General features: G+C 41.4%; 1 protein-coding gene across 3 annotated transcripts; it reads left to right on the plus strand.

The window, feature by feature from the left end:
• Nucleotides 1-10,091: 10,091 nt before the first annotated feature.
• LOC143134031 (uncharacterized) lies at nt 10,092-26,545 on the plus strand. Of its 3 annotated transcripts, none has more exons than XM_076294090.1 (5): nt 10,092-10,779; nt 17,470-17,602; nt 20,878-20,911; nt 21,258-21,474; nt 24,602-26,545. In XM_076294090.1, the coding sequence occupies exons 1-5, from the start codon at nt 10,486-10,488 to the stop codon at nt 26,048-26,050; spliced, it is 2,127 nt and encodes a 708-aa protein (XP_076150205.1). In that variant the 5' UTR covers nt 10,092-10,485; the 3' UTR covers nt 26,051-26,545. The 3 variants fall into 3 exon arrangements, with proteins under 3 accessions (XP_076150205.1, XP_076150206.1, XP_076150207.1); XM_076294091.1 differs by lacking the exon at nt 10,092-10,779 and adding an exon at nt 15,101-17,374; XM_076294092.1 differs by lacking the exon at nt 10,092-10,779 and having other exon boundaries at nt 17,547-17,602; nt 20,878-20,907.
• The last annotated feature ends 1,291 nt before the right edge of the window (nt 26,546-27,836 follow it).

Genomic DNA, 27,836 nt, shown 5'->3' on the forward strand with positions numbered 1-27,836 from the left:
TTTTTTAAAACTTTAACAAATAAATTAGAGATAGTCCTACGTTTAATGGAGACAGTGAAAGGGAATGACAAGTGGATATTCTGGCTAAGCATGAAAGGAAAGTTAAGGAAACGCGGTCATTTTGCAGCAGCTGCATGAGTCTACCTGCAGACTGCGGAAACTTAAGCTGGCCCAGTGCTGATTGGTTGTCGCCGAAGCCAATTGACTGCATCACTTGGGGTTCCCTGACTGAACCAATTAACTACTTTCTTGAAGGGTTTTAAGACTCAAAATTACTTTACAATAGCTGTGCAACATGAACAGGATCCATGTGAGGCACCATTGTGCGTGTTTAACTCGTTGATTGAGCATTGTAATGTTTATGACCATATTGATATGTAACAACATGAAACAATCCATATGACAGCTGAGCTTGCACAGCACCAGAGCCTGTTTATGGCCCCCTATTAAAACTTCTCTGACAGCGCCAACATTACTGAAAACTAAGGCCCCCGAAGGACCATGGCAGGAATTATTTTTTAGAGGTGTACATTTATTTATAGAGCTTCATTTGCATTCCCTCGCAGTCGCAATCATTTTGTGTTCCCTTGCAATATGTTTTTGTATTCCCTTGCAATACATTTTTGCATTCCCTTGCAATACGTTTTGCAATACTTTGCAAAAACCTGTTGCAGGAATGCAAAGTTATTGCAAGGGAACTCAACAGGAGCTAAAAAAAATAAATGTTAATGTTCACCTCTAGACAGGTTTCCTGGTTACCAACATTACTAGGATGAATTCAGGTAATTTAGGACACTTTTTGGTAGATCACAAAAAAGTGACACCTTTTTAACTTCATATGAGTCTCTGCTATATATCTACAGTGTTGGGCAAGTTACTTCAAAAGCGTAATGCATTATTTATTACTTGTTACTGTCGTCTCAAAGTAATTTGTTACATTACAATATTACTGTCTTTGAATTGTAAGGCATTACACTACGTTTACATTACTTTCACCAAAATAACAGGAAATATGGATTTGGTGTTCTCAATAGATCTTCATGTGTTCAATGCAGCTCATTACCAGGGATGGATTACTGCACGGGCCTAGCAGGCCCAGTAGCCCAAGGGGTCAGGCGGCCCTGAAGCCCAAGCCTTGCATGAAATCATTGCCTCAATATCAACACATCAGGATGTAGGCTATGAATCTGATTGAATTTAGTATTGGCCATCCCCAAAATGCACCAGAATACAGGAAATCACATCAAATAAAATTAAAAAATGTCTGAGGGAGGACCCCCAACCCCCCCTTCCACATATGCGACAATTAGTGGGGGGCCCTTAATACATCTGGGCCCAGGGGCCGAAAGATCATAATCCGTCCATGCTGGTTGCAGTTATGGCTCATGGGACAATGTAGGCCCCAAAGGCCAAAGGTCACTCACAACTTAATATAGTAAAATATAGCCATAGTGAAATTGTATGTTGACTTTAAATGGTTCTCATCATTGCTGGTTGCCTTTCCTTTCACTTACAGTGGTGTAGACTTAATGCAAATAGTTTGAGAATAATGGCTACGATCTTTGTCTGTAAAAGCAACATTTTAGTTATTCTCACTGCTTGAAATGAGAAGTATAGCCTAACCATGTTAGATCTGTTGCATAAAAGGCAGAGATAACTCAAATTCCCTTGCTACAGTCATCTAAACAAGGCAATCAAATTCCAGGACCAGCATAGATGACTTTTTTTAATTCTTGGATAATCTTCTCTGGTGCCAATTGAGCATTTCTCAATTTTGGATTAAAAAGCAAAGTAACTTCAGTTACTGAGAATTGTACCGAGTAAAATATTACTGAAATTGTATTGGTAATGCCTTACATTACTGCATTACAGCAAAAAGCAATGCATTACTGTAATTACATTACTTTTTTAATGCATTACTCCCAACACTGTATATCTAGAATGAAGCTTTGGGCCGTCAAAGACATTAAGACTCCCTACCTCACTCGGCTGCCAGTTATGGCCATCGGAAACAGTAAACAGGCACACATATTCAAGATTCAGCTGCTGACGTTCAAACAACTTTTCTTTTTTTAATGATTTTCTAGCATTTTTAAAAAAAAATCTATAATGCACCCTGACCGATTGACCTACTCACATCAAACCAACTGTGCCGTGTACAAAATAATGTCCCACACATGCCACAAGGCTTGTTTTCAGAAATAACTTTTGCACAATTCTTTTTGTTTAGTTTTTAGATTACTCTTATCAATTGATTATGCTCCCTGACCAAATGACCTCAAGACATTGAATTGAATGCCTTTATTGTGATTGTACTTTACGATACACCTAAATTAGGCATGCATAAAAAAATGTTTATAACATGTTTGTAGCATCGGTGTGAACAGAATTATTTTTTAAAAGGAAGGAAAGTTAATATCTGTTTTTCCAAATAGCTTACCCTGCTACATATTTCGTTGTCTTAGATTTCGTTATCGGGTGGTGTACAAGATATTGACAGCACAGTAACTTTTTTAAAAGACAAGAAATCAATGTTGCTTACTTAGATTTAGCAAACATTAATGTCCCCGAGAGGCAATTTGTTGTACAGTACAGGCATATTGACACATAATCAACAACACAAACATTGAACCAGACATCTACAGCACTATTTATCTAACACAGGGGTGGGCAACTAATTTCCCCAAGGGGCCACATGACAAACTGGGACTGTTGAGGAGGGCCGGACCCAAAATACCGAACTCAAGTATGAACTCAATTCTGTTCAATTCTATTCTGTTCTTGTATAACATTAAGTACATCATATGGTTTTGTTTACTAGTCGTAAGAACATATGAAAATGTGAGGGAGACAAAGGAAAAACAGCAATATTTAGTCTATGTCCAGTATTTAATCCTCATTCTCGAAAAAAAAAATTTGACATTGACATTTTTTTCAGTTTTCAAAGACTGATATAAAAAAGTACTACAATATCTATATAATTAGTCTAGGTCATGAAAATGTGAAGGAGTCAGTACAACCGATAGGCCTGTGCCACCATTTCATCAACACTCAGCAATATTTCATCATTAAATCATTACCATCATTAAATTAACTCTATGCAGAATTAGACTACGAAAATGTGGAGCAGACAATAGTAGGCTGTCATTAGTTAATCAACATGCACAAAGAAAACTATTTTAAAAATGTAGGCTGTGTTTTTGCTTTAACTTTATGCACATAACTGTGATTGGTCAACTCGCTCTGTGTGTTGAGCCGGCTGCTTCAAGCAACCTGTGGGTAGTAGCATCATGTTCGCTAACATAAGCTTTGCAAATAAACTCAAGACATATTTTGGTTACAATTACGGGGTTATCCGATTGTAAACTGTCTATCTGCCAGTAACGTTTTGAAATGAACACTTCGTATCGCCAACGAGCAGCAGTAGGAGTTCGTTCTAACAACCTTTGCGGTGGTGAGCGACGCAGACATAAGAGACACAAAACTTTGAAAGGTTTACGCCGACGTAAAGGCAACTGCATTGTGTCGACGCAGAAGCAAATTCTATTCACCAGCACATCAGTGAGGGTGTTTACGTCGTATGCATCCACGCACAAATGTATGGGCGTACAAATAGCAGTCGCTTTCAAAATAAAAACAACGATATTGATTTGCATGCATTATCTCTATGCTAGGCTCTTGACTATTGTTCTTTCACGGACCTTACGCGGGCCGGTCAGGGAAAGCCCACGGGCCGGATGTGGCCCGCGGGCCGTATGTTGCCCATGTATGATCTAACACATAACATACACACATTAATAAATAGAATACAGTAAAAAGGAGCATATTGCACTTCCCTAAAAGGCCTAATGTCATAAATAAATAAAACTACTGCACAGTACTTCACATAAATTCATCCAGTCCCCACATCTTATGTAATTGGGTTATTGCCATGGGAATGAATGAGTTTTTTGCTTGTTTGCTTTTGTTCTGACATTAGGGTAGCCTATATCTATGACCAGAAGGGAGCGGCTTGAACTCCACTGAAAGTGGATGGGTTGTATCCATGCAAACCTTGTCTGCTTTCTGTGCCAATCTGGTGAGATATAGTTGGTACAGGTATGTTGCTTACCAATGCATTTTCCACAGATTTTAACAATCTTCCCCAATTTGTTCCTATGAGTGATTTTTGAATGTCCATACCAGCATACAATACATTAGGAGAGAATACTCTCGATAAAGGACTTGTAAAACAAAATAAGCGTTGTTGACCCTTTTTAAAATCAGCACACTGATCCTAGGATAATTTATGGTCAATGATAAGACTGAGATATTTGTACTCCCTCAACATCTCTATCTTCTCTCCAAGGACTGTTTGTGTGTTCTTCCTACAGGTAAGCTATTTCATTGCTCTGATTGGTTAGGTCTATCCAACTGAGTGCAGAGGCAAACGAGACGAGCAAGCTTTTTTCCCTTTTACTTTCTTTTACTGCGTGCGAGCAGTGTATGCGCTCCGCTTCCGTTCTTGTTTAGGGATTTGGAGCCAAAGGCTATCATTTAACCCAGCCAATATTTGTAAGGTGTCAGCAATATCAAGTTAATGTTACAGATGTATGGCTACTGTACATACATTCTTAAAATGGTTCTGGTCTACAATTAAATATGAAAAACTTCACAATGGAGGATGCTTTTAGAGTGTGATCTGCAGACAAATTGTTGGCTTTTGGAAGGTGCGCTGCGGGGGCCTCATAGGAGTCTCCTGGCTTATAAACTACCATAGACAAGCCCTAACTGCCTACTTTCTTCCCATCCCTTACATATTTTACCCTGCACACATGAGTTCTATACAGCATCCCTTACATATATTACCCTGCACACATGAGTTCTATACAGCATCCCTTACATATATTACCCTGCACACATGAGTTCTATACAGCATCCCTTACATATTTTACCCTGCACACATGAGTTCTATACATATTTTACCCTGCACACATGAGTTTTATACAGCATCCCTTACATATTTTACCCTGCACACATGACCTGCATACATGAGTTCGTTCTGTGGAGGAGGGGCTGCTCATATAACTCCCCTTAATTATTGCAAACATTAACTATTTCAAATTAGATAGATAGATAGATACTTTATTGATCCCAAGGGGAAATTCAAGGTCTCAGTAGCATACAGACATCACACACAACATGCACTTACAGCAGGAAGAGTAATATACATATAAAAAAAACTCCACTGTACAATAGAGACAGTAGAAGATAAACATGATACTAAAATACTAAATATACTATATAAACTAAATCAAATATCAACATAGTGTGCTTAAGGATGATCAAGCATGGCAGGGACTGATCCTGTAATTCAGTGTGCATTGTAAGTTGCTCTATGAGAGTGAGTGTCATGGTGATGGTGCAAATAAGTGCAACAGTGCAATAATAACATCTAGAGACCAGCATAAAATAAATATGGACATATAAGAGAATAATGTATAATGTAGACAAGGTAATATATAAAAAAACTATATCAGTGCAAGAATAGGTTGAGGTAATAGTATAAGGTATTAAGCATCAAGTACCACCACCACCATCTCCTTGGTCTTTGAAGTGTTGAATTGAAGATGGTTGAGTTTGCACCATTGCACAAAGTCCTCCACCAGGCTCCTGTACTCCTCCTCTTGCTCGTCCCTGATACACCCCACAAACAATTATTATACCACACGATTATTGAATCTATTTTCAACATTTCTGTATTATAACCTCTTTATTGTAATACTTTCAGATTATTTTTTTCATGAGCTGTACAGGTCATCTGTCAGATTTAAATAAACGTTGCGCGCATATTAGAAACTCATGAATAAACTCCCACAATGTCCTTTTGGATGCTCCGTAGAAATCTCGTTTCGTTTAGAAATCACGTGAATGTTGCAGGAAGAGGAAACCTATGAGAGGAAAGCGTCTACTTCAGAAGGAAGATTGGAGCAGTTGTCAGGGAAATAACACGCTTGGTGTAACGGCAGTAGGTCTATGTGTAGCTCTACTGGAAAAAGGAAGAATGGTTCGTGTCTGTGTCTTTCCGAATTGTGGCAATAGAATGAGGAAATACAAGTGTATAAGCTTTCACCGTCTTCCTTTTTTTGACCATAACGTACTGAAGTTGTGGCTATGTGTACTTCAACTTGATGCGCAAACCCCCATACCAATACTTCGCGATAAAGATTACCGCGTTTGCAGCGAGCATTTTGAAGAGGATGACTTCAAAGACACATCTCAAAAGCGCCTGCGTCTAAAGAAAGATGCCGTTCCAAGAGCGAAGAGACCTGCTGCAGACAGAGTGGAGGTAAGCCTAATATTATCTTCCGTTTGGGCACTCACTGCTTGTGTGGGGCTGTGCAAATACACACTTGTTGAAGGGTAATGGAGTTGCTTGTCGATAAAACGGTGGACCGCAGTGGAGAGGGGACGTAGATCTGGATAATTGAATTAAGGTGGCAAGGTGCAGATTCGGTGTCCTATAGGCAACACTAGGGATTTTAAATAAATTCTGTCTGATCTAGGAATTCACTTAAGGGTAACTTACAGAGTAGGCTAGTATGTGTCATCTTTGTCTGATGTGCTTCAGCCTTTTGAATGTGCTGCTGCAGACCAGATGTTCTGCATGTAATGGTCTTACTACTCAGGTAGGTCAGCTAAGCATGCATTGCATTTAGTTCAGTTTGGAAAGAACCCGCCTGCACAAAATCTAAGCATGCATTGCATTTAGTTCAGTTTGGAAAGAACCCGCCTGCACAAAAACACCTGCACAAAAGCTACTAGTCTTGCAATTGACAATAGCCTACATTAACATTTCCACCGGCCACCACGGTCCTGGGCAGGGCTCCAGACTGCCACCAAATGGTCGCATTTTGCCACCAAAATTTGAGAGCGACCGAATTAGCCTACATTCAGCTTTTGGATGCAAATTTCCCATAATCTCAATACCAATGTTTCCCAAAATGGCCTGTCCCAAGGAGCACAAGTATTACCTTGAAACTTAAACACACACGGGGAAACAGTCCAATCAGTAGACTATGACAAGCTAGCCAACTATGCTACTTGGTTTACAATATTTCCAGGCTTCAACCAGACAGCTGAATTAAAGAGGTAGAGTTGTAATAGAAATAGTAGGCCTAGGCTATAGGCCAATCTGCATAAAGTGTGCTGTCATAAATATCAGACATTCAGTATTCTCTCTTTTTATATCAGCATATAAAATAACAGATATATTATATTATATATTATATTGTATTCATCTGGTGTCCTAGGCTATTGAAATGTTATTTAATAAAATGTTTAGCTCCTCTCCAAAAAAAGAAAGATCGAGGTTTGTAGGCTATCGAACCGTGGGTCAAAACTCGTGATACAAATCGTGAGGTTGGCGTTGCCACCCTAATCAAGATGTATCACAATGCGTCAAATAATTTTTTCTATTAAAGCCATATAGGATATTTGATTTGACGGAATGCATTAAGATATACTGTATAGTTCAGGGCAATTCCACGGAAATTAGACTTTTTGTCACATCTATAACGCCAGTGAAATGCCTTGGCATTTGTATGATGTGAATGATAATTCATTTTTTGTGCATTTTTTTCTCATGTACATTCTTCAGCCAAAAATAGCAAATGCTCAAATTTCATGTAATCATTCACATCATACCATACCATCACATTTTATTGCCGTTATGGATGTTACAAAAAACGTAATTTTCCATGGAATTGGCCTTAAATATAATACAGTTTTCTATATTACTTCATATGATTATGTTTTCATCCAAAGATAGAAACAATATTTTTTATACAAAGTCTGAACACAGCAGACAGTACCTGTGTTAACAAATTACAGCATTTCCTGAGTATGACAAACTTCTCGTCTTTACAATTTCATGTCAACACTAATTATGTCTACATAAAATTACATAGCCCTACAGTTACACAGCATATTGTAGCGATCTCACCCTCAGACAAGATTCACCTTTGGCCAGGACGGCCATTTATTGGAACAGGAAGACTCATACTGACACAGACATCTACATAGGGCAACACAGGGGTAGTCTCAGCCGCACATGCTACACACAATAAGGGTTTACCACACACATCAACACGAGGATAAGCACATGAGGTACAACTAAAGAGACTAACACGCTAACAAATACACAACATGCTAAACGTAACTACAACTATTATAATCGACATTACACATCCTAGCATTCACTCGCACTGCATTCTGGGAGACACTCATTCAACGTTAAACATGTACATCCACCGACGCTACATAACCCCCTCCCGAGCCATTGTCGTCCCCGGCAATGACAGCTCAGCTCACCGCTCGCGGCTGCGTCGGTGTCAGTCCCAGTGCTTAGTCCAAGTGACCGGAAAGCCTCCGGCTGCACGATAACCCCTCCCGACTGGAAGGGCTCTCGGCTGCCTCTGTCACGTCAGTTCTCCCCCGAACAAGCACCAGAACCGGCCAGACGTGGGTCGTGGTGTCGCTTGGGCCCTCAGTTTCCCGCCGTGCAGCTGCACTACCTCAAACAGCAGCAAACAGTCCCACTGCAAGCCGAACCCCCGGATACGCTGGAACCCCTGGACGTTCGGTAGCCCCCTCTGGCTACTGTGACAGCTCGTGGCCGTTGCCACCTGTCCACAGTGTGCCGATCTCCAGGCGGTCAGCAGTCCACGTCGAGGTCCCTCCTCGCGCTGCCCTCGTGTAGAACTTTTGTCGGCTGTCTCTCGAGCACAACGATGCTCCACTGTGGCGGGAAATGGAGACCCCGACCCTCTCAGCAGGCTCGGGACACACAGAAACTCACACACAAAACATGAAAAATATTGCGCAGACTTGCGTCAACTGGAACGTGCGCACTTAAAATCTCAAACAGTACACAAAACGATAGCTCCCAAGGCTCTACAGGTCGACGTTACCCTCTTGGTCACTAGCTGGAGCACCGCAAGCTCCCGAACTAGCAGCTATGACTCCATCACACTCTCGACCGGCAGCTGACGCTCTGGAAGTTCTTCCGTAGCTGGCGGTGTAGACCCGGCCGCTGTGGTCGTGTTCCAAGGCCGTCAGAGAGTTCGCGCTCTCTATGGATGAGATCCTCGGATGACGGCAGCATCGACATCGGCGTCGAGCCGGGAACTCCTCAGCCGGGGCCGCTTCCTCCAGCGCTGGCAGCTCTCGTCGGCTGTGCAGGGCTGGTCCCGCTGGTCGCCTGCACAGGTCCCGCGCCGGGCCGTCAGGTCCTCCATCCTCCGAAGTGGCGAGCTCGGCGAGCTGGCTAGTCCTTAAAAGGACCATTGGAACATCTGCTGAGGTCCGCCGCCATCTTGCTGGTCTGGTCCTCGGCCTTCTTCTCCGTCTTGATCTGGCGTAGATCTTCGCGCCCCGGGAGGGGCCCATCCCACTTCTGACACCAATGTAGCGATCTCACCCTCAGACAAGATTCACCTTTGGCCAGGACGGCCATTTATTGGAACAGGAAGACTCATACTGACACAGACATCTACATAGGGCAACACAGGGGTAGTCTCAGCCGCACATGCTACACACAATAAGGGTTTACCACACACATCAACACGAGGATAAGCACATGAGGTACAACTAAAGAGACTAACACGCTAACAAATACACAACATGCTAAACGTAACTACAACTATTATAATCGACATTACACATCCTAGCATTCACTCGCACTGCATTCTGGGAGACACTCATTCAACGTTAAACATGTACATCCACCGACGCTACAATATTATAGGCTACATATTGCCTGATGAAAGTGGAAAGCTAAGAGACATAGGCTACCGAAGTTGTGTGCAAGATCTGCTCCAGTGAAATGAAGTGAAGTGAAGTTGCATTGGTAGGCGTAATGGTCTATATAAGCGGGGGGGGGGGGGGGGGGAATTCCTCAGTTTGAAGTGTTAGAACTTTCCAGGTAGTTCGAGTAGGTAGGTAGCTAAGAGTAGCAAATGAATGTCAATGAACAGAGTGGGGCCACTTTGGATTGATTGCAAAACTGCTGTGTGCATCATGCAAATTCAATATCAAGTGTTTTCCCTATCTAAGTGTTTCCCTATATGTGTGTCTATCTATTTAACCAACAGCAGAAAATAACAGAACATCCAAACGATTTCAGTATGCTAGCCTACCATTGTTGCAGAAATCACATATAAAAAGGTATCCCTTCCATTTCTGTTAATTTTTCGCATATTCCAACACAAGGAAGCAGCATGAGAAACTTGCAGGAAACTGGTCAAAATCGTCAAAATCCCAAACGGCCCTATCACGTCTTTAAACTGACGTCATGAGGGCGGGTTTCAGCCATGGTTTCAGCTCGTGCAGACCGTGGAAAGGCAACTGCAAGATCTGGAGAGGGCATTTCATTCAATACAAAGAAGCAGAAGATCGCTGACTTAATTGAAAGCGTTTGAAGGCTTTTGCAACAGGCAGCTTATAATGGGGCGATTTTGTGCAGTTCCAAATTGCGGGAAAATTCGTGGCAAAACAAGTTGCCACAGACTTCCTTTCAACGATCCAGAAAGGCTAAAGTTGTGGCTGGAATTTCTGGGGTTGGATGTGAGCACACCTGTTGAGGATCTGCAAAAAGCTGATCACCGTGTCTGCGGTCTGCATTTTACTAATGAGGACTTCGCTGAAGGTCGAAAGAAATCGCCAAAAAAGCTCTTTCGCCTGAGAAATACAGCGGTTCCCACATTAAGTCCTGGGACGACAGAGTTGGAAGAACTTGGAGTAAGCTTGCCATTTTGTAACGTATCGGGTCGCCCCGTGTTTCCGTCCTCTTACGTGTATGTATTACTTACTATTCATTTCTATACTAACCAAGACAGCGGATTCCTAAATAAACGCAAGCACCCACACCGTAAGTTTATCTAAATTAGCTATGTACCAAAAATTTCATTTTACCGTGACTCGAAGAGCTATAAACAGTCTTAAGGAGCGTGTACAAATCTGCTTGGAGCTACAGCAGAATTTTGAGGTAGCGACGAGAATTCTCAGTCTAACCAAAGATCCTTGATTACTAGCGCCGCTTTAACCCTCTCTGGTCTAACTTTTCATGTGCAGGTGGAAGTAGACGACCCACCAGGCCGTATTTAATCAGAAACGATCTGAAAACAGAGCTTTAAGTGTAAAATACCGAACTTGTCCTTTAAGTCTAGATTTAAAACAGGCTACAGTTGGGGCCTTTTTGATGTCACCCGAAAGTTGGTTCCATAGCTGAGCCGCATAGCAGCTAAATGCTGCTTCACCATGTTTAGTTCTAACAGTAGGTTTTACCAAAGTCCTTTTAGGCAAGTCCCTCACTCGGCGACCATATTGCAACGCTTTTTGGGCACTCATCGGGCATCCATTTCGGCAGAAATACGCGTGCGCAAGGCTTCACGACACCAGAGGCGTCACTAGACCTTATTCACTGGGGCACGTGCCTTAGTAAAAGTCTCCAGTGCCCCAGTGAAATTCTAGCGCTCCTCTCGCTGGAAACGGCATTCATGAGCGTTATTCATGAGGCTATTTAAGCTACAAAGAACTATTGCCAGAATGACTATAGGACCCTTGCCTGGGAGGGAAGTTTATCTCAATTTTGACAAAAAAAGTCAGGAAAGCCTATTAAATTCATGCAGTGAGTATAGGCCTACTTATGCCTATGTGTTTGGATGTTGCTGGATAGTGGCTGCTACAACAATTGAGGGAGAGAGTGCTGGAGGAGGAGGAGGAGGAGGCGGAGGAGGAGGAGAAGAAGGTCGAAGAGAAGGAGAAGAGAGGGGAGAAAGAGCACAGGCAGGGCACCTGTAGGCTAGCCATTTATTTCATATTGCGCGCACATTTTTTTTTTGTATTGGGAGTTGGGGGCCTGTGCCCCAGCAAAGCTCTAGGTCTAGAATCGCCCCTGCACGACACCAATCTTGCTCCATCTGCAAGATCACAACACATGATTGGTACGATGTCTTCACAACACAGCACATGATTGGCGTTACAAACTAAGCCCATGCATTTCTATGGAGGATTTTTTGAGTGCTGTGTCTCCTCATTAGAAAGTCTCTGGTTTTACTAACAGGTTTTTCACCTGGGAGATGAGAGGCGGAGAAGGTGTGTACTGCTGAAGCATGTCTGATAGTTATTTAGGTCCTGCTCCCTTTACTGATTTATAAACAAGCTATAGTGCTTTAAAGTCAATTCTGTGACTTCCTGGGAGCCAGTGCTGGGACTTAAGAATTGGAGTAATGTGGTCAGTTCTTTTAGTTTTTGTTAGAATCCTAGCTGCTGCATTTTGTATCACCTGAAGCTGTAATAGTCTTTTTAGGAAGGCCTCTGAACAGTCCATTACTGGAGATAAATGCATTAATGAGTTTTTTTCTGTCATGTTTTGGCATCAGCCCTCTAAGTTTGGCAATATTTTTGAGGTGGTAAAAAGCTGATTTAGTTATCGCTTTCATGTGGCTGTTGAAATTTAGGTCACTGTCAATTAATACATCAATAATCATAATACATTATCCTTGCCTTCAACCCTTTTGTGTCAAGGAGAGTGGCAACCCTTTCCTCCTTTTTACCAAATATGATTACTTCAGTTTTTTCTTTGTTCAGCTGAAAAAAAATTTGAGACATCCAGGTGTTGATTTGTTCTATACACTGGTACCGGGTACCGTTATGTACACTCACAACAAGGAAAGGACGAGCAGTAAGTTTCCATCATTTACTGATTAAAGATTTGGAGCGGTCCAAACAGTGGCTGTGGGTTATCAATCTCCCAAAGTTTGGAAAGGACACAGAAATGGAAAAACCTAAAAACCCAGAGGTGAACAGCCAGAGCCATCTGGAACTGAACGCTTTCTCCCAGACGTACGAGTGTTACTTTACTGTAACAAGAAGCAAACAACCACACCTACTCACTCACTCTCACATACACACACACACACACACACACACACACACACACACACACACACACACACACACACACACACACACACACTCTCTCACATTATCCCTCTCTCAAAAATGTGAGCGTAAATAAAGTAGGCTTATTGTAGATCTTCAAATGTTTCCACTGGTATTCCTTTGCAACCTCATTGAGAGAAGCAAGGCAATCATACCTCCTATTTCAAAGAATGTAAATGTTCCATTCCAACAGGAGGCTCAGTGTTTCCCATACGACTAATCTGTGGCGGGGAGTCACGAAATGAAAACCGTCCGCCACACATTACTGTTCTATGTTGTACTGTTTAAATTAAATATAAGATAAAAATCCTTTCAATGAGCTGCGCTTTTTACGCACGCAGCCTTTCCTTGCCCCGCCCCGCTCTCTCTCGTAACGAGCCCGCTGCCCCTCCTCTGCATGTGCATTTAACAAAACATTCACGGTTGTTGAAGGATTGTTGTTGCCACATAGAAGCATTGGATAGAAGACTATTATCTATTAAAGGAATTATCCTTGTAACACGCTCTGGAAATTCACAATTTCGTCGCCGTTTAAAAAAAAAAAAAAAACATAGTCCAGTCCATACAACTTCATTTCAATTTCGAAAGAAATACTGGACTATGTTTTTTTTTTTTGGAAAAAAACGGCGACGAAATTGTGAATTTCCAGAGCGTGTTACAACACACTCAGCAATAAGACTCCTACGGACTTTCCCCTGAAGGTGGCGGCAAAGATGGCAACATTTCCGGAAAGGTACTGGCTTGATGAAATTCATTCTGGACTCTCTATTCGGCCACATAAAGACCTCGGGATACTTCGGTTTGGCTTTAGGGACCCTCTACTCACTACCACGTAAGTGCAATGTTGTTTGGCACTGTAGAAGAGGTATAAAAATAGCGTTTTGTAGCGGCGAAATAATATGCCCTTCTCACTTCCACGCTAACGAGCTTTGACTAAAAACGGTAACATCGAACTTTCTCAAAACACATCCAAATGACATGATTTGGATGTCAACTCAACGTATGTACTCCCAATCATCCGTAAATTGATCTAAAGTGCATTTTACTCCGGATAATTCCTTTAACTGTTACAACTGTTACACGAACGTCTTAAAGTGACAGGCACTCAATTAGACCTATACACTACCAAGTAGGGATGGGCATTCGATTAAATTTTCTTAGCCGATCGTCGGGAGAATTAACGATCGACTATCGATTAATCATTAATATTTCTAGGCCTATATTAAAATTCATTATTTATTTAACTTTTTATCAATTTAAAAATGGAATGAAAATACAGTGTGTTTTTCCTTGATGAGATCTTTATCACAAGAACAATAACTTGTGGCAGTTAAACTGGACGTTAGGTTAGGCTAAACTTGAAGATATTAAGCGCTGCGCTGCTCTAAAGCAGCGGAATGCGAGCCGGTGTTCAGATTAGAGAGACCCTTGTTTGTTCCAAAATAATAAATTATAAAAAAAAATCATGTTAAACAATAACTTAACCAAAAACATAATAATGCTTAGATCTGACAGGTTTTGTCAAAATGTAACTCAAAACTATCCAAAGCACGGAGTCGAGAAAGAGGGTAAGATTAGCCTATAACAATTAATTGGGCTATTTAACAAAGCTATTTAACAATGCGTTTCGTTTGGAGCGCATACCGCTATCAAAAGCAGAAGATTTTCCGTTTGGTTTGGGATTTAATTTACTTTTGGACAGTTTGATTATATTGCTCAATGTTGGGACTGATGAGCACTGAAATCTGGGAGGTATTTGATAGCTCACTATTACATTTCATGTAGTTGAACGAGTCAATATTTTCACCCGCCGTTTTTTTCCGAGACAAGACAGCCACTTTAATTCATTCAAAACGTGTGCTGTGCTGTAATGAAAACCTTATTGCGTAGCCAAGTAGCCTAAATTGAGTTTGAATTGCATGATTTACTTTATTAAATTCGTAGGCTAAAATGCCTCCAGTCGCGGCAACAATTGTGTTTAAATGTAGTAGTAGCTTAGGCCTACTGCTTCAGCCTGCAAGCTCAGAAGGGGACGGCAAGCGACTGAGCTTGAGAGCGACGTGTTGGAGACCCATGGTGTAGGACAACGACTTTTCAATATAAAATATTAAGAGCTTTTATTTCATTGAGTTAAATAAAAACAATGTCTTCTATTGCTCGTGCACTGATAGTGGTAGGCAATAATTACATCAGTGTTTGCATTGAACTAACGTTATCATTTTTTAAACGATAAAATAGTCCCACGCCACACTTCACCGTGAACTCTTCATAAATCAAAGCGGAAACTCGCAGGTAATTGAGTAGCCTATAGCGTCAAATATTGTCCCCAGGTGGTATAATGTTTAATTGCTTCCACACAGTGATTCATTTAATTGCTTCAAAACACACTATGTAACGCAACCTGCATTAGTTTAAACGACAACAAATTAACGTGATTGATGAAATTCTTAATGATCAACTATCGATCGTCGATTAATTATGCCCATCCCTACTACCAAGGCAATCTTAAAGCACCCCCTCCCACCGCTGTCCAAGTCAACTACCGCCACAAATCGAATCCAATCCTTTGGGAAACACTGAGGCTCCTATTAGTTGGGGATACCAGCTCACTGAAACTCATTGTGCCGTTTGTTCTGGTAATAAATTGCATTAAAAATGTATTGCCTTCATAGCCTGGTAATGCCACTCACCACTGTGCTTCGTTTCGTGAAGAGAATCTGGCTTCTCATGATTAACACTTTAGGAAATGTCTCCAACTCTAGCAAAGTAATGGGCATAGAGCAGGGCTATTCAATTACAAATTCATTTGGGCCACATTTTAAAACCACAGACTTGAGCCGGGCCACACATTTTCAGCGACCAGAAAGCAGGAGGTAATTATTCAAACCAAGACAAAATCGTGTAATGCCTAGCAAGCAATGTTTATTATTTGATTGACCTTTCAACTTGGCAACAATGAATAATGTTACTTCAACAATAAAATAGTTATAACCAACCAATTGAGGTAGCCTAGTAGCAATACTTTTTTTTAAATAACAAACCGAAGAAAAAAATTACCCTGGTACATATCAAAGTGCATAAAAACAGAGCCTACAAGAGGCCTAACATTTGCTTCCCCTTTGAAACTATTTTCAAAGGGGAAGCAAATTAACCAACTTTGGTTACTCCAGACACATATCAGGTGCATTAAAAAACAAAAGATTAAACAGAACCTGAGATGCTGCTTTTGTTTTTGAAATTATAAGCATAGCCTATTTAACATATATTTTTGGTTAGGCTACATCTGACCTAGGCACATCTTGTGTAGATAATCAAGAAAGTGCAATTAAGCAATGGCATTTGTTTGCCTCATGAAATGAACACTGAACACTCATATCTGACCCTGACACATCACAAAGTGCATTTAACTAGCCTTAATAATAATGCAAAATAATAATACTCAAAGCAAGTAAAAGATATCTGTTGTGCATGAATGATTAAAAATCTGATAAAGAACGGTGTTTTGCTTTTCTGTCTGGACCATTGGCGGGGCCACTCTGAGGCTGCGTCTGGGCCGCATGTGGCCCGCGGGCCGCTAATTGAATAGGCTTGGCATAGACTATCACTCCCTCAGGAAATACACAAGGCCTTGGATCTCAGTTACTGATGGTTTATTTGTTTTCTTTTTTCACCATCAAACTCTTTAAATAACAGTAAAAGAACAAAATAAACATTCACTCATAGCACGCATACAAATATCATCTGAATCACATACATACGACATAAAAGCGCAAACATACCTCGCTGGCTGCACACAACCATGAGGGAATGAGGAAAAAGCCTTAAAATGTCCTTGTAACTTCAAAATACCTTAAACTTCGCGGGTATGTCAGAGTGACCGCAAGTCTCACAGGTTACCTTTCGGTTGGCTCTCCAGGTGAGCTGTGCCACACATACAGATGTCTGTGTGCAACACAACGTCACTAATTAACAATAACATGAGACAAATCAAAAAGAAAATAAACCAAAATAGCATGCACAATAACAACATTACAAATAATAACACAACTAAACAAATATCATAAATGACAAACAAACTTTGGCAGTTACATAGACATTGCGTGAACTTTGGTTTGGCTAGACCAATGATTTCAATCACATTCATTAGGGATTTCTAACATCTAACTTCACTTAACCTTTATAAACTTATAATAAGCCACATTGGTAGTCAGGAAACAGCATATGTAGGCTGACCTTTGCTGTATATAAATTTACATATTCAAATATAATTTCATTATGTTTGCAGAAGTTGCTACTACCATTTACCATGGCCCATCAGCCCTGGTGTCGGAGGGAAACGTTAGTGTATTGTCGTGTGCCAGACTATTATCTCTCTGAAAGGAGATTCTAGGTGGGCATGGCCAGGCTAATGCCTTTGTGTTTGTGTTAAATATATGTACTGATGTATGTATACATTTCATTTATGTTGTGTCGTTTCTCAATTAGGGTGAGGTGAGTGATGTCCGACAGAACCTACCAGAAGGACAGAATGCTTCCCCTCAGGAAACCTCCACTGCTGAAGAGCCTACGACAGATTTACGACATGTTCTCCCTTCAGGGCCCACGCTACAACGATGTGGTAAGACACCAACTTGTATTGACTGAGCAATGTGTTACAGCTGAAAAATCTTCCTTAGTTATGACGCACAGTTTGGCCTCTGTCTTCTCAAACTACTCCCTTGGCGAGGTTATGGACTTCCTTTCACCCCCTGCAAAAAACACCGGAAAACCCAGGGAGAAATCAAGAGGTGGGGCAGGGCTGGAATTTGATGGCGGCCATGGCCATCGTTGCCCCTTGCGTTGACCATGATTGATTTTTAAAAATCGGATGTTCACAGGCCACTGTAGTTTTGGTGCTTTGCATGACTTCTTTACCCTTTTTTCCATATTCTGCTTAATGTCCGACTGATGCAGCAATTTTCATTTGTAGACAATGGCCTGTCTAAATAATGTTAGCATTCACAACATGAATTAATTCAGTCTTTGACGCGGTGGATAAAGTGACAGTGCACGGCAAGAAAAATCCAACATTCAGCAGCCAGAAGACAAGGCAAGAAATTTAGATATTATGCAGCTTTGGAAAGCAATAGCCTAATGTCAGCTGTCATGTATCCATTCCCTTATGTTGTTGGAGTGAAGTAATATTTTCCTTGATAATGTGTTAACGTTAACATTAATTTATCGGATTCTCTCACATTAATGCAAGGAGGAATTCTATAAACACTACCCTGGCCCATAGCATTAATGTTATGACGGGATACATGTGATATAGTGTTAGGCAAGGCTTTGCGAGCTATCATCACATGAAAGAGCCTTTTTCTCAGCTTTTAAACTATGTCAGCCACCCATTCATCTCAGTGGAATATCTCAGGAACTCTTCACTCAACACATGACAAACCATATGTCAGAATAAACAGCTGACCTTACCAAACACAAAGTTGTAAATCATTCCCCTGTACAATTGGCTGTTCCAGAGTAATCCGGTTTTGCAGCACATTTCTACATGTCTCCAACTTTGGGCTTTAAGTTTACAATGTGCTTAAATTGTTTAATACCGGTACATGATTTCATAACAGGCCAAATACAAAATGTTACATACAGCCTAGACTTCTGTAAATATTACAATCAGATGATTTGCAGTTCTGTGTAGGCTAATATTTCATGTTTCTGTTATGTTTCATTCAGTGATACAGGTCTACTATAGCCTGACGTAATCATACTCAATTCTAGTCAGAATGAGTCTGATACTGCTCCATTGGGACGTAATTATGGGGCGTGTTTTAACCGATACAGGTGGGGAATGCCTATGCACTCAATCGGATAGACCTAACCAACCAGAGCAATGAAATAGCTTACCGTGAGGTGTAGGAAGAAAACACACGAACCATCCTTCTTCTCCACAAATGCCTTAAAATTGTTTGGTCTTTTGTAAAAGTTAGTGCCATCAGTAACTACCTAGCCTACAACACTCATTAGCGAAATCTAAGAGATATGTAGTAGGGTAGGCTATTAGGAAAAAAACTGATAGCCTTTGTTAACGAGGGAACATGTCGCAATGCAACAGTGCTGTTTTCCCTTGATGAAAGTTTTTCCACATCTCAACTTTGGCCAAAGTTTTCAGAAATAATCGTTTTCAGTGATAAAACCTCATTAAATAAATGCATTTTCCATATGGGGTCTTAAAGGCCATGTATCCTTCAAGACGCAGCGTTTTTGTTTCAAACATAAGCCTAATCTAAGCGTGCTCAGATGACGTGATAGACCAGGCGCTGTTGCTCACCTGTCCCATCATCGTAAAGCCCGATGTGATTGGTCCGTCTGATCTAGGGCAAGCATACTTGTTCCACAATGTAGCAATGCCAGACCGAACTTCCCGACCTCAAATGTTGTGGCCGGGACTACGTTCGGAATGGCACCCAGGCTAGGTCTACTGCTGTGAATAGGCTAAATTCAACTTTGATCATTTTTATGTAGGCCTACTGTAGGCTATTGTTAACTTTGGCCTCGGTTCCCTGAGTGTGGCCTTCATGCCCCCCGCCAAATATGCCTAACCGAAGGCCAAGTCGCCTTTACCCTAAAATTATGAAATTCCAGGCCTAAGGTGGGGTGTAGAAATGTTCCCTAATATGTGCCTGCCAACATAAATAGTCCATAGCCTACATAACTACGTAGCCTTATGACAGAGCAGAAGGTAGTGGTGAAAAAAATATTGGTGAAAGTGTGGTGAGCTGCTTAAAATGTGACTTGATTTGTGTGCTATGGCAGTCGTTCTTAAACTGGGGATCACCAAAGATACGGGAGGGGTTGCGAAATGATTTGCAGTCTAAATTAAAGAACATTTTCTAAAGGTTTCTAGACCAACATGCTTAAAAGGAACTCCCAACTATTTAGACATGTTTGCCTAAATATGCTAAAATTGCTCTCCCCTACAAAAAAATATAGTTCGAAACACATAAAATAATTTTGTTATTTAAATAAATCCTCACAGTTTAATACACCATTTGAACTACAGAGTATTGTAGCGTGCACAATGAACTCTAGGTCGATGCCGTGTATTGGTTGCAGTCAGGTTAAAAGGCATAGGCAGTGCTAGTCATTGGGCAAAGTCAGGCAATTGCCTAGGGCCTCGGCCACTAGGGGGCCTCGTCGGATTTTGTATTTTGTGTTTTTTTAAAAATTATTGTTATTTTGATCCCGTACATACACAAACACATGCATACATACCAGGGATGGAATTTAGCACCTGGGTAAATTGCGCTTATTTGAAGTTGCCTACAAAATCTACCAGTGAGCCCCCCCACAGCATATGAAGCAGTGCTTTACTTTCTGACGCTACAATTAAGACACTGCTCTCGTGCCACTACTACGACTCCAAATTGTCCTTTGCCCAGGGCCTCTCTCCCTCTGCGCTAACGTGCACCGATTAAAAAAAGGGAGCCTTTTGCTCTTAAAGGAGCCACAGCACTTTTTTGACAAGGCACTATGCTATTCGGTTGGTACATTTTCATACGTTTACAGCTGCTGACAAAGTAGAGCTCTTTACAACAGACACTGGTCCTCGGTTGGCATTGGCAATCGGTTTTGACGCACTCTTGCTTCCTCACCTCTCTGATAGTCTTCATTTTCATGTAAATCTCGAGTACTGTCTTCCGCTTTATCCTTCTGATTTACGGTGCACTATGAGAGCTTGATGGTACATGTTAAACCCATGTAGAATATAGAAGATATGATGTTTGAGTATTATTGCTGAAAGCAATATGTTTATAAAATCCTACCATTGAATAAAGATTAGACGTGCATATATAAATGGTCTACTTGGCATTTGTATTAAAGTTATATTATTATACCCTACAGATACCCAGAGAGAGTCCACCACTGTACAAGGCAGGTAAATGCATTTCTTATTATAAGCTTTACTTGCATTGACATAATGCTACATTAAAATAAATTATTGATTTCAATTTTAGAAAATCCACCACAGGGATAAGCTAATGAGACCACAGTGTTTGTGTGGAAATAAATTCTGGATTTAAAATGATTGTAATATATTATTATGATTGTAAAATATATTACTCTACAGCAGATTAATTTACTATGTTATGTGTACAATTCAAGATGCCTGTGACATCCATGTATTTGAAATGGAAAATATTTGATAGTGTGCAGGGCAAGATTTTGTTCGAACTTTTATTTACCTACTCACTGCTTCACTTGTCTTTGTTGTGTTGTTGAAGGAACGGCCTAATGGAGGATGTCGTTGTGAAGATTGTTTGCCTGCTAGAGCTGTTCCAGAAGTGCTTAGGGTGCTACAGTGATGCCTGCAGTATCACTACAGAACGCAAGGGACTTGCCTTCAACGTGGTGCAGCAGTGCTGGAGCTGTGGCAAGACCAGGAACTGGGCGAGCCATCCTCCAGACCACCAGCCACCTGACCCAACAGTCTCTCAAGAAGTAAGGGCCTGGCTAGTGTTCATTTCGTTAGATGAGACAAGACCAAATATGTTTGTCAACGACCTTTTCTTCCACGACTAAGACGAAATGTTGCTAAAGATAGGTCTTTGATAACAAAACTGCCATGAGTGAGACCAGTGGCCAAATTCACACGCTGTCCACGTCACAGTATGAGTCATACAGATGTCATAGACGCATCGCATGAAAGAGCAGAACCTAAGCTTTCCAACGATATTAGTGGATAAACGGTGTGATAAATGGTTCATAAGACAATTAGCCTAACGTTGAACTTTAATGAAATGTTATATTCTGCACATGGCTCTGCACACCCATTACTCTCAGTGAAATATCTCACAAACTCTTTACACCAGTGTTTTTCAACCACTGTGCCGGGGCACACTAGTGTGCCGTGAGAGATCATCAGGTGTGCCGCAGAAAATTACCCAAATGTCACTCACTGGTCCAGAAAAGCAACTGTGGCATCAAACAATTTATAACCACATGCTCTCATTGATTGTATTGTTGCACTATTTGTGGTATGCAGGCATTGTACAACAGGGGCCCCATACCCAGTATTCACAGAATAATCACATATCCAGTTCAACAATTAAATTAGATATAGTCACCTACAAATGAAAGAGGGCGCTTGTTTTAGTGAGCAGGTCAAGCCATAATGAGGCCATATCTGTGTATTATTTGAAATTTTAGGCTATGGTATGTTTATTTTTTCTTCACACAGGATGTTAGTGTGCTGTGGGACATTTTAAGTGTCAAAAGTGTGCCGTGGCACAACAAAGGTTGAAAAACACTGCTTTACTCAACACATGACAAACCATATTTCAAAATGATCAGCAGACCTTAAAGGAGAATTCCGGTGTGATTTTGACCTAAAGTGTTTTGAAACATGATACCGAGTGTGAACGTATGTCTCATAGCCCATCTCGGCTTGTCCCCTGCACTCCGAAATCTGGCGCTAGTTAGCCGATGCTACCAACAAGGCGGTCAATGGTGGTGCCTCGGCATCGGCATAGCCATGCAAATAAATCACTGTTTTACACCATTTACGAGGCTCGATGTATCTCCACACTTCATTGGTAGACTTCCAAGGGCCCTGACATTTAAAACGAGACATTGAGAACTTTGAAAAAGCACTGGTAGTTTACTTACAAGACGATTTATACAGACAGTATCTTCTCGAAGTTTAGCGTTTGCAGCAGGTCAAAATAACACCGGAATTCTCCTTTAATGAATAGGAGGATATAATGCATACCTCTGTACAATAAGCCGTTCCTGAATAATCATCACTTGGGAATGGGTCTCCAAAATCAGCAACATGACACTTTTAGCTAAGTTGCAATTATTCAACAAGGGTGTTTTGTCAGGTAATTATGACATTTAACCAGTATTTGAGATTGATCAAATTTAACTAAGATGCCTTGTTCTTTCTTAACTAAAACTAGACTAAAATTATGAGACTTTTAATTAACTAAAACTTGACTAACATGTTGATATGTGAATGACTAAATATGACTTAAAACTAACAAGGACATTTAGCACAAGATTAAATAAAATAAAAAACAGGTGACAAAATTAACACTACACCTGGCTCATGTTTTTGTATGTTTGGCTATGATGCAGCTTTGTTGAGGAATAAATCAAGGGCATAGGTGAATGTTCCAAAAGTATACCACCTATGGGAGGGTCTATGGCTAATAAGTTACCATACCATACTTTATAGTTAGCGTAGCATTCTGTGGAGCTTCAGTCATTTTGATGGAGGAACACAACACTGTATGACTGGCTCCATTACCTCTTAAAGCTGCAGTTGGCAGTCTGACAGATTGAGGGGACTTAGCCAAAATGTTGAATGTTTACAACTCTCATGCCCCACTACCATTGAGCACCCTCTCATGGAGTTTGTGCTTGTCAGTGTGCACCAGACTGCACCAGACTGTGATTGACAGTCAGATCTCACACAGCCCTGCTCTGATTGGACCAGAAGAACCGGGAGCTGTGGATTATTCCAAAACAAATAACAGACTCTTGGTGGAGGTAGAAGAAGGTTTTTTTTGTTTTTTTTTAAACGGCTGATTTATGCTGTTCTGTCAGAGCATAGTGTCGGTTTCAGTGAATATGATCAAAAAAGTCTTGCCAACTGCAGCTTTAAGCGGATTTAATAGCAATCTAATTTAAATAGTACAACATAAAACATTTAATTGTGTGGCGGCCCGCCAGAGATTAGTCAACGTATGGGAAACACTGACCTGCAACTTTCAGTCGTGCAGGAGATAAGTAAGGGATATTGGACAACACGGTCGAGGTTGCAATACGGCCCGATGCACAGCTGAGGGCCATTTAAACCTCGTAAGTGCATTAATTTCTGTTAACAGACCACCGTGGAGTCCATTATCCCGCTTATTCCACTGTTGCTACTTCCATTGTGTTCATTTCCAGTTGTAATTTTAAATGTTTTAATCGCTAGAACTGTCTTGTTTGTAGAACTACTTTTTCCCGACACATTTCAACTAATTTCTCAACTTGCTGCCCGTTACTAGTTCTAAATGGATGGTTGCTACGGCCAAGGCCAGTCGTTAGTTCTATCTGTCCCGTTGTCAAGCAGGCATATCCCAGGATTCTGATTAACTTTAGCTTTGAAACATCGCTATTTTACTTAGCCTGCTGCCATCGATCTAGCTAAAAGCCACCTTCGTCATATGCTACAAAGTTGCTATGTTCTGAACGTCTGTATTTTACAGCTCCGATGCAACGTGATGGTTCATTTAAACTTCACAACGAGTTTGGCGAATTAATATACAAGTGTGATACGGCCAAAAAAATGGATCTATTGGATCTACTTCATAGGTGTGCAAATAACATACATTTATTGGTCGTTCTAAATTACTTAGGACAATGGGAAATTCAACCAAGCAGTGGGATAAGTTACCGTATTGTCTGAATAAGGGACTGATCATGGGACAGACCCTTCACCTCTCATTGGTCATGGTAAATCAGTTTCACTCTGGTATATCCATGATAGCATAGCCGTTTACTATGGTAATGGTGCATCCGCATTTTATTCTGAATCAAATTACTAATTAAAATTAACTGTAAACACTGTTTCATATAGACACCTCAAGAGTCAGAGCCCTTACCCGAAGACGTGGAGGAGGAGGAGGATGAAGAGGACGAGGAGGAAGATGAGAAGGAGAAACGGAAGTCAAAGAGGAAAAGGAAGGACAGTGATGAAGAGTGGGATCCGAGTTCTGAAGAGTTCATGGAGACGAGCAGCGAGGATTCTGAAGGTGTTGATGAAGGGGAGGAGCATATTCTCCAGGTTGCGTGGTGCTGTGACTGTGGAGAGGAGGCCAGTGCCCGCTGCTTCAAGCAGAAACACCTGCAGCGCTACTGCTGCGTTAAGTGTGGCTACAAGGTCGGTGACCAGGAGCTGGACTGCACAGACGACCAACAAACCCAATGCACCATCAGCCCAGAGGCCCCTACTGCTGCAGACCAAGAGAGCTCTTGTGATGTTAGCCAAGCAGCTGAACGCGCATGCAGCCCAGACGCCAACCGCAGTAACAAACAAACTGCTTCCAGTGATCGTCTTGAAGATTCAAATAGCATTAGCAATCAAGGGGTCATAAACTGTGATGAGCTGCATAAAACCAGAAATGGCAACCAAGGGTTAAACAGCAGCAGCAGCAGCCACAGAGTCTGTAGCGATACAAAACAGGGTTCTGTGAGCAGCAGCGACCACGGAGGCTCCAGAAATGAAAGCCCAGAAGACACCAGCAGTAGAAATCAGGGCGGTAACACTGCGTCTCAAGTCGAGTCGTCTAACAGCTGCCACCAGGAAACTAGTGCAGCAAATGAGGAGAGACAGCACCCTCCAAAATATGCCGTCTACTTCAGTGATCTGTACAGCCTGCAGACCCATGTGGAATACTCTCATGGTCATAAACGTGAGCTCTGTCCAGACTGTGGAAAGTTCATCGACAGGCACGACGGCCGGACTTCGCACGTCTGTGATCACAAAGTGAAGCTGTTCTCGTGTCTGACTTGTGGCAAGCGCTGCGTCAATGAGGTAGGCCTCCGTAAACACAGTCGTGTGCACACTGAAGACTATGTGCTTCCCTGTCAATGCTGCTACAAGAAGTTCAGGTTCCAGAAAGACAAGCGGGAGCACGAGGAGACCCACAAGGGGGAGAGCCTGAAGTACCGCTGCTCCGAGTGCCCCAAACGGTTTGCAAATTGCTCCAGTCGAAACGCTCACAGGAAGACCCACTGGAAACATGGCAGGTTCTTCTGCAAAGTGTGTGACAAGGGCTTCCCCGATCCCCATCACCTCAAGAGACATGAGTTGGTCCATACGGGAGTGAAACCCTACAGCTGTAAGCTATGCAACTGTTCCTTCAACCAACCAGGCCACCTCAAGTCCCACATGCGCCTCCACACAGGGGAGAGACCCTTCAAATGCCAGGACTGTGGGCAGTGCTTCAACCACAACGTCAGCCTCAAGAACCACATCCAGCGCAAACATGGACCAGCAGCTGAGGGGGGGGAGGGAGGAGATTGAGGACAAATAGACCATAGAAACTGGGTCTGATGACCAAAAAGAATAGGTGCTACAGGATTCAAAAGGTAAAAATAAAATGGTCAGAATTTGGTCATTATGTCTTCATGATTGCCCTTTATGTTCTTTGTCATTTCAGTAAGGTTGTAATATGTTTTTTTCCCCCATCTTGGTTGGTTTGGATAACTAGGTGATAATAGAACATTTGTGAGTTCTAAAACAGCACTATATGATTTGATAAAATAAGGGGATTTTGATTTTTGTATTGTATTGTATTTGTCTCTGTTGGAAAACTAGTTCTGAGCTCCGTCCTGCAGTTCTTCAAAACATACATAAAGACGGCAACATCTCACCAATACATCTATGCACTCCCACAGTTAAACATCATCGATGGCCACACATATACACACATACACTCATATCACTCTGTGATAATGTTGACCCATTGCAAAATCCCAGATGGCTAATAAAAACATTGTTACTGTTTCATTGAAATAACTATGATATTAGATCGGATTTTTCTGTATGATTTGACCAATTGGGAGCATATTGAGAATAAAAAAAACAGAGCCCCCAGGATTGATCATTGGGGTACACCGAGTATTGGTGTTGGTCCAAAGGTGCAGTTTCCAATGGCAACCAGAGTATCTTCTAGAATCTAGATTTAAGTCTTAGTCTTAGTCTAAATCTAGATTAGGATTTAGTGCCTTGAAGTGCCCCTGAAGAAACTGGTGACCACGTCATACCATAGAGCAGGGCTTTTATACCAGTGGTCCGTGGCTCGGAGGCATTCTTGGTGGTCACTGGCCAGTGGCCACTGGTCAATGTTGAAGTCACTATATTTTATTCAGCATTGGTCTTCAGTTTCTTGGTCATAATGGTGGTTCCTGGGTCACAATCAGTTGAAAATTCCTGCCATAGATTTATTGGCACTAGACTATACAACAGACAACAGAGACAACTAGACAACAGAGTTATAAAAAAAGAAAATTAATAACATTATCATTGAATCTGATAAATCGATTACTTGCCTAAAACTGGCAAATTTTTTAAAACTTTAACAAATAAATTAGAGATAGTCCTACGTTTAATGGAGACAGTGAAAGGGAATGACAAGTGGATATTCTGGCTAAGCATGAAAGGAAAGTTAAGGAAACGCGGTCATTTTGCAGCAGCTGCATGAGTCTACCTGCAGACTGCGGAAACTTAAGCTGGCCCAGTGCTGATTGGTTGTCGCCGAAGCCAATTGACTGCATCACTTGGGGTTCCCTGACTGAACCAATTAACTACTTTCTTGAAGGGTTTTAAGACTCAAAATTACTTTACAATAGCTGTGCAACATGAACAGGATCCATGTGAGGCACCATTGTGCGTGTTTAACTCGTTGATTGAGCATTGTAATGTTTATGACCATATTGATATGTAACAACATGAAACAATCCATATGACAGCTGAGCTTGCACAGCACCAGAGCCTGTTTATGGCCCCCTATTAAAACTTCTCTGACAGCGCCAACATTACTGAAAACTAAGGCCCCCGAAGGACCATGGCAGGAATTATTTTTTAGAGGTGTACATTTATTTATAGAGCTTCATTTGCATTCCCTCGCAGTCGCAATCATTTTGTGTTCCCTTGCAATATGTTTTTGTATTCCCTTGCAATACATTTTTGCATTCCCTTGCAATACGTTTTGCAATACTTTGCAAAAACCTGTTGCAGGAATGCAAAGTTATTGCAAGGGAACTCAACAGGAGCTAAAAAAAATAAATGTTAATGTTCACCTCTAGAC

Source organism: Alosa pseudoharengus, unplaced genomic scaffold (assembly GCF_046254945.1).
Source record: "Alosa pseudoharengus isolate Yale_2024_CS ecotype anadromous, Long Island Sound unplaced genomic scaffold, YU_APseudo_1.1 YU_APseudo_1.1_scf_2, whole genome shotgun sequence".
Classification (NCBI taxonomy): domain Eukaryota; kingdom Metazoa; phylum Chordata; class Actinopteri; order Clupeiformes; family Clupeidae; genus Alosa; species Alosa pseudoharengus.

Bases quoted from the DNA above. Each gene is read 5' to 3' on its own strand.
- LOC143134031 (XM_076294090.1), top strand. From the start codon at position 10,486: ATGGGGCGATTTTGTGCAGTTCCAAATTGCGGGAAAATTCGTGGCAAA. The intron at 17,603-20,877 runs GTAAGACACCAA...TATACCCTACAG, and splicing joins GCCCACGCTACAACGATGTG to ATACCCAGAGAGAGTCCACC. The intron at 20,912-21,257 runs GTAAATGCATTT...GTGTTGTTGAAG, and splicing joins TCCACCACTGTACAAGGCAG to GAACGGCCTAATGGAGGATG.